Source organism: Hyaena hyaena, unplaced genomic scaffold, assembly GCF_003009895.1.
Source record: "Hyaena hyaena isolate Hyena2069 unplaced genomic scaffold, ASM300989v1 scaffold_38, whole genome shotgun sequence".
Classification (NCBI taxonomy): domain Eukaryota; kingdom Metazoa; phylum Chordata; class Mammalia; order Carnivora; family Hyaenidae; genus Hyaena; species Hyaena hyaena.
This window is the reverse complement of record NW_024080670.1, coordinates 2,159,353-2,166,934: the sequence shown is the minus strand read 5'-3', so window position 1 is coordinate 2,166,934 and position 7,582 is coordinate 2,159,353. Positions and strand designations below refer to the sequence as shown.

General features: G+C 59.1%; 1 protein-coding gene across 1 annotated transcript in view; it reads left to right on the top strand.

Moving 5' to 3' along the window:
* Positions 1-7,582, top strand: part of ASS1 (argininosuccinate synthase 1) — a 52,279-nt gene that overhangs the window by 21,023 nt on the left and 23,674 nt on the right. Inside the window, exons 7-9 of the mRNA XM_039229554.1 lie at positions 1,831-1,853; positions 2,726-2,847; positions 3,351-3,381. Coding sequence (XP_039085485.1) covers positions 1,831-1,853; positions 2,726-2,847; positions 3,351-3,381 — 176 coding nt within the window. The remainder of the gene's footprint in view (positions 1-1,830; positions 1,854-2,725; positions 2,848-3,350; positions 3,382-7,582) is intronic.

Here is a 7,582-nt window from a genome sequence, read left to right as displayed (position 1 = left end):
GGGGGGGGGGGGGGGGGGGGGGTGGAAGCCACTCTGCGCACACACCAGAAAATTGCTCAGGTTTTAAATAGCAGTCACCAGGGCTGGCTGTGAGCTCGTCGCAGCCAAGGTGCCGCGTGGTAGGGGGCTCGGCAGGGAGGCTGCCCTGGCCCCTGCCGCCCGCAACCCATTAAGACCCGCAGGGCTTGGAGGAAAGATCTCCGGTACCATCTGTTGTTTTATTATTAAGAGGGGAGTTTACAAGAGCAAGCCCATATGTTGCCAAACAAATTGTCAAATAGCGGAGCTATTAGGAGAACAGGGTTGACGAGGCTTTCCACCCCGCAAGCCCCCCTCACCGCTTCCCTCCACCCCCCCCCTCCCGCCGCCAGCCGCCAACCCCTTCGTCTCCCTAATACAGAATATAGAGCACGTGGAATTCCCACCCCGAACTACATTCTCAACGACTGTGGTCCTGGTTCAAGAGAGGGCCAGGGTGACCCGCGCATGGCCCTTCGTTTCCGTCAGGCCGGGGAGGGTCGGGGAGAAGTCACTTCACTGAGCTTCTGTCCTCTATCACCTTTGAACAGCAGAGCATGGGTGGCGGGGGGGGGGGTTTGCGAGTTTGGGGCCCCAGGCCTCGGGTCCTCTCCCCCCGGCCCCCCAGGGGGCGGCTGGTATGAGCTCCGGGGAGTCCGCGTGCATTCTGGGAGGGAGGCCGTGTCTCTGCCAGGAAAAGACCAGAATCGCTGAGCAGCAGCCAGGCTTTGTCCAAAATTCAGAGCCAGGCAGCTGATTCAGACAAAAAATCAATGGGGCTTTGAAAACCGTGCTTTCAAGACCCATAAGTGACCAGGGCCAAAAGGTGGGGTAAGAGACTCGCAAACATGTGTTCCTGCACTTTCCGTCCCCCCCCGCCCCCCCCGGGCGTCGTCCAAGGGGAAGACACTCAGAGTCGCCGTGTCTGTCCTTAGCATTGTCACCGTAATTAGTTTCTTTTAAAAAGCCAGCGGACAGGGTAGGGGGCTGGAAAACAGGGCAGTCGCTGCGTACATGGTGACGATGGATTTTTGTCTCAGTTGCAGTGAGAATTTCTTTGCGGGGCGGGGGGACCTCAGGACTGGGGAGGGGGGGACAAAAATCTCTTTGGTGGCAGGGCCGTCCATCCCGTCCTAACCCCCTCCCTTTCTCTTCTGACCACGACCACTGAGGCCCGGTGGGAAAGAAGGCAAAAGTGTTTCCAAACCTTGCCCCCAAATAGGCCACAGGACACCCATCTGCTGGGCTTCTCAGTCCCCAGCCCGGGGACGCCAGCTCCTGCTCAGAGTCTGGGTCCCCACCCCCGGCCCCCTCTACTTCAGGGAGCATAAGGCGAGCCCGTGCATTTGACTCTTGGCAACCTTGTGGGGGGGGGACAGGGGGTCCCCAACACGGAGCAGCCTCTAAATGGGGGGTTCCTGTTTGCCCGTGTTATTTAAATTGAAAAGTACACATTCTTTTTTTTTTTAGTTTGTTTTTTAATGGTTTTTTTGAGACAGAGTATCAGCAGGGAGGGACAGAGAGAGAAGGAGACACAGAATCCGAAGGAAGCAGCTTCCAGGCTCTGAGCTGTCAGCACAGAGCCCGACATGGGCCTCGAACCCATGAACTGTGAGATCAGGACCTGAGCCGAAGTCAGACGCTCAAATGACTGAGCCACCCAGGCGCCCCAAGAGTACAGATTCTAGAGTAGATATGGACTTATAAAAACATTCCCCTGGTAAAGCCTGGAAAAAAAAAAAAAACCAACTAGAGGGTTTTTGGCTTCATTTATCTTGAAATCTGAAGGTGGTGATGAAGGAAACCCAGGAGGCTCCCTGGAGGAGGCGGGAATCTGACAGTCTGGGAATGAGTGCGGATCAGGGTGGCCCGATCAGAAGAGACAGGGGGTGCTGGTGGGGGCCGCGGGGGTGGGGCTGGCTGGGTCTAGGACCACGGAGGGCGAGGTCTGAAAGGGGGCTCGGGAAGCAAAGCGTCAGTTCTCACTGCCTTATACAGGCCTGGCTGGGCCCCCAATAAGCGTGGGTGCTAGATTCTGACCGAGTGTCCACCGGGGCAGCGTGGGGTGGCTAAGAGGGTCAGCCTCGTCCTCATTCTGAAAGGCTGAGTCACGTGGGCCTTCAGAGGGACCCCCAGCACCCTTTCAGACCCAGGGTCTATATTAGGGTGAGTCTTCTCCCTGAATGACAGATTGAACCATTTGGGAAGCAAAACACAGTCGGGACCAGTTGGGGGGGCCTGGTGGGGGTGCAGATCAGCCCGGGGTGTCCTTTTCAGGGTCGCAGAGTGTGATATGTGTGGCCGTTGTGCCAGGCAGGGTAGGGGTGGCTCCCAGAAAGCACCAGGCCCGTTATCGTTAACAAGTGCCAGGGGCTAGATGCCCTTTCCCCGGGGCGATTGTAAGTATCGCACGTACGCAGGTGGCTTCCGGGTGGAAGCTTCGAGCCTTCCAGCCCCCGACTCATAGGGTCGCGGCGGGGGGCACGCTGCCTAACCCATTCTAGTGCTCCAGAATCTTCTGGAAGGAACTCCCAAGGTCAGCATCCACTCCATGACATCTCAGACACAGTCTTGCTGCAGGGGCACACCCAGCAACAGGACCCTAACCCCCATGCAGCCTGGAGGAGGGCAGATGCTAGAGGGTGGCCCTGGCCTTGGCAGCGTGGCCACCGGGGTTTGGGGGTGTCGCAGCTGGCCTGCCCCTCAGGCCTACTTCCAGCCGCCTCACTCCCGCCCCCGTGTCACTTCTTACCTGCAGCAACACGGAATCCCCATCCCGGTCACCCCCAAGAACCCATGGAGCATGGACGAGAACCTCATGCACATCAGGTAAGGAAGGCGGCCCCCACCTGTCCGCTGCCCTGCCCGGGGCCAGGGAGCACCTGCCTGCCCAGGACAGCTGTCGTGGTGACTGCACGTGTGGACAAACACTTGTAGCTCATTGCATGGCCCTCAGGGGGATGAATAGGCACAGGGCCTCCACTGACGTATCCCGGAAGGCTTCTCTGAGGAGGTGACTTTTGACATTCAGACTGCAAGGACAGAAGGGACGGACTGGCTGAGGTGCACGGAGTGCTTAAAGCAGAGAGAACAGCGTGTGTGAATCCCTAGGGCTGTGCCCCCCAGAAGACTGAGGGGATATCGTCCCAGGCTCTTCTGCAACCCACAGTTCCCACAGCCCACTGCGGTGGGCCCGGAACGTTCCGGGCAGGGCTGGCCGGAGCCGCTTTGGCAGAGAAAGAAAGGCAGACCAGACTTGTGTTGGGGAGGGCGTGGGGGGTGTCTTCCTGCCCCTCCCCGGCTGACCCACCATCTTCCCTCTCCCCCTGCAGCTACGAGGCTGGAATCCTGGAGAACCCCAAGGTAATCCCCCACCCCGTTTCCTGTGAACCCGCCGCCCGTCTTTGGTGGCAGCGGCCACTGTCTGATGTGATTGTAGCCTAATTTGAAATTTCACGGGGGCCGGGTGTGGGCCTGGGGCCGAGCCCTGCCTGCGTCCAGATCCTCCCCACAGGGCCGCCCCCCCTCCGCCTCCCTACTCCACTTTTCTGCATTTTGAGACGCGCCCCCCCCCCCTTTTTCTAATTGCTGTCGAGATGAATAGGGGAAGGAAATATTTCAGGGCAGCATGGAGAGGGTGTGTGATTGTAAGACAATAAAGAAGCAATTAGGCAGATGAGACACTTGTCGGAGGGCCCAGCCTGTGCCCACCAGCTCTCAGGCCGGCGCTACTGCTGCGCGGGGTGGGGGCTGGTACAGATTAGAGCCTCAGGACCCATTTGTCTGGGTTTTGTGCTTGCACACCCGCCCCCAGGCAGGCCGCCCTGATCCCCGGTCCTGAGCCTCCCAGGCTGGCCCAGGCTGGGCCTCAGCCCTGTTTGAAGTTTAGGATTTCTCTCCCTGGGGGGTTTCCCTTTGTGTCTCCCCCTGCCACCGTGGGAGATGGGGGCTGGGGGGGGGCGCCGGCCGAAATCTATCCTGGGAAGAGAAAAATCTCTTTGTCCCTGAGGGAATGTGTCTCCATTCCCTGGCTCAGCCCCGCACCGGGGGCGGCTGATTTGGGGGTGGGGGTGGGGGCGGCGGGGCTGACTTAGGGAAGAAGTGTGCTCGCGTGGGGTGGGGGTGCTTGGGCAGCTGGGTCTGGGGGATCCAAGAGGGCCAGCTGGAGGGGAGGATGCGGCGGCGGTGCTGCTGGGAGTCCTGGGCGGGGGGCCTCCCCCCGAGGGCCTGGGTCTCTCCACAAGGGTGGGTGACATTATAACAACAACCAGTGACCGTTTCTGGGGCGCCAGGCCCGGGTTAAGCGTTTTCTCGGCTTCCTTGGCTTGACTCCGGGCTACAAGCGTCCTCACCTGATGGGAGAGGAAATGGAGAAACCAAGGCCCGATGAAGTGACTCCCCTCCCCCTTCCCGGGGCACCCCATCTCGGGAGCTGGCCCTCTGCCTCTGTGGTTCCCCCATTGCCCGCCCCCACCCACCCGGGGCTCTGCCCACGCGTGTCACTCAAGAGAGCCCGCACCCTTGCCCCCTGGGGGCTGATGGCCCCACGGGCTGCTGCCTGCTGGCCACAGGTTTTTCCAGTTCATGCTCTGCTGACCCCACGACACTCAGGCCAGCTACCCCTAATTAGCCAGTCAGTCAGCGCCAAGGGGGGCGGGCAGGGGGTGCTGAGCCTGGCAGAGCTGTGCAGAGGCAGGCTGTCACCCCCCACCCCCAAACATCCCGTGGCATTCTTACCTCCCAAGGGGTGCGTGGGGGAGAGCAGAGCCAAGGGCAGAGGGAAAGCGCCCCTGGGCAGCGCTGGGGGTGCAGACAGCTGTGTGACCCTGGGCAGCTCCTTCCCTTCCGGCTTCCTGTCTAACGAGTGCGGCGGATGGAGGAGTAAGGGCTAAAGGGTGTCCTTTTAAAACGTCTGGACCCGATCAAGTTGGGAAGGCGATGCATCAGGCCCAGCGCGAAGAAACAAAGGCTCTGAATCCTGACCCTGCTGCTTAATCGCTGTGCCATCTTGGGCAAGTTACAGGGCCTCTCTGAGCCTTTGGTTCCTCGTGCACCTGGGAGGAAGCCGCAGTACCCCCATTCCGCAGCTCTTGGCCTGTCCCTAGCACAGGATGACACCTCAATCCTAGAGCCAGGCCCCCGGCCCTCCCTCCTTACACAAAGATTCTTTGGGGGGGTGGGAAAGGGGGCCAAGACGCTCTCAGGTCCCCTCTCACCAGGCAGGGAAGGCTGGGCTGGGTGAGAGGAAACATCATTCCCGCTGAGAAGTCAGGTGAGGCTGAGGAACCCAGGGTCCGGCTCTCCAGCTCGGTTCGGGGGGGGGGGGGGGGCTCCTCCAGGCTAAACCCCAGGACCCTCTCTCGCATCTTCAGATGCCCCGCGCACGGTAGTTATTGGGCTCTAGATCCCGAGGATAAGGAAGCAGTCGCTAGCGGCCGGGTGCTTCCCTCCAGGCCCACCGTGCCCCACCCCCCTGCAAGCAGGCCTGGCCCCCTTGGGAGGAGATGGGGAGACAGAGCCTAAGGGAACAGGGGCCCCCTCCCCCTCTCCAAAAAAAGCCCCGAGACCTGCCGAAGGGAGGGTCTGAAGGCAGATGGTGGAGCCATTTTCTGCCTCCGTGAGGGCTGATTGAAGGGCAATGAGGCAGCTAATGCGAAGAAAGATAGAAATTTACTTGCTTTAACTTCATACGGCACATAGTGAAAGAGTTCATTCAGTCGCCGGCCCGCCATATCTGATGGATGAATAAACCATTTTCAGCATCGATCATGCCTCTACATCATGGTTTAGTTCATGGGCCATTTGCTTCCAATTTCTCCTTCTCGGCCCTGTTTCATGCTTTCTTTCTTCCTCTTCCCACCCCCCACTCGCTCTCTTTTTTTTTTTTTCTTCACTCTCTTCCCTCTCCCCCCAGCACACCCCCACCCCCAGATGACATTGGAAGTGAGCCCTCCCGCTGGGATGGATAAATAGATGGTATTGATACTCGGCAACAAACTATTTGTCATTTGAACTGGGCTTTTAGGAGGGAGAGTAAAAAGAAGGCAAGCGCCCAGGCACCTCGGGATGCAAAGCAAATGTCACTTTATTTCTATTTAGTTATTTTATTTAATCGGCGCTGTCAGGGTGTCGGAAACCACAGCGACAGCTGCCTCCGAGTGCCAGTCGGTCGCTGGCCCTGTGGCTCTGCCCACCTCCACTCAAGGAGAGGCCATCTCGTCCTCTGTCCTGAGCGTCACGGGAAAAGTGCGGCGGGAGGTCAGGCAGCGAAGGTAGAGGTGGCAGGAAGCAGCGTGGGTAGGGGACTGGGGACTCTCAGCGCTGTCACCCTGCTTTGGGCCCATCCTGGGCTTTGGGGAAGGGGCTGCAGAGTCACGTTGGACCCCTGGAGGTCCAAGCCCTGCTTCACTTTGCCTTTTGGCCCAGGACGGTTGGTCATCGGGCCTGTCTGTGCCCAGGGACGCGGCAGTCAGCAGGGCCCGGCATGACCCAGGGAGCTGGGCATTTCTCTGAAACCACACGAAGCCTGTCCCCACAGTGAATGATGGTGGCCATCTCTGGCCAAATCCCTTGTGCTGTTTCTCAGCCTTTAGGTTTCTTTTTTTTTTTTTTTAATATTTTTATTTATTTCTAGGAGAGAGAGAGAGACAGTGTGAGCAGGGGAGGGTCAGAGAGAGAGGGAGTCACAGACTGAAACAGGCTCCAGGCTCTGAGCTGGCAGTCAGCACAGAGCCCGACGCGGGGCTCGAACCCACGAACCGCGAGATCATGACCTAAGCGAAAGTCGGACGCTTAACCGACTAAGCCACCCAGGCGCCCCTCTCAGCCCTTAGGTTTCTAAAGCAGCTGGGGAGGAGCAGGGAGTAATGGAAAGAGCACTGAACAGGGAGTCTACACGGGTGGGGACAGGCAATGTGATTTGGTCAAGCCACTTCTGTGGCCTAGGTTTTCCATCTGGTCCATGGAGGCATCAGGCTGAGGGTCCTTCTGGACCCTCTTCTTCCTTGAGTCTGTCTTGGAAGTCAGTTCTGGATCCTTACTCCCACCCTAACTGATGGAAACAGATGAGGGGAGGGAGCGGGTCCTAGGTTGTCCAGCAATCTGGAGGTGAGGGGTCCACCACAGGCTGCTGGGTGAGCTCAGAAGTAGAGCTAGAAGCCCAACCATCCCCCTTGCCCAGGACTGAGGGGTGCCAAGGGGGTCGTTGAGCCAGGAAGGCTGGTCACTTGGGCATACAGCCAAGAAGCAAAGTGACCACAGGTAAGGGGTCCAAGGCACGTCCGCTGGCCACCTCCCCTGGACAGACTCTTCCCAGAGGCAGACACCACCGGGGGGCGGGGGGGGGGGAGGTTCCAGCCGTCATACCCCCCTGCGGGACAGGTCACAATTTGCACCTGACCTCCCTGCCGTTTTCTTGGGTAATTTTCATGCCCAGTAGAAATTATAAAAACCATCCTATATATTTGTGGTGGAAGATGGTCAAGGGCAGGTATCATTTCCCCATTTTGCAGGTGAGGGAAACAGGCCCAAGGCAGCAAAGCAACTCGCCCAAGCCCCTCACCCC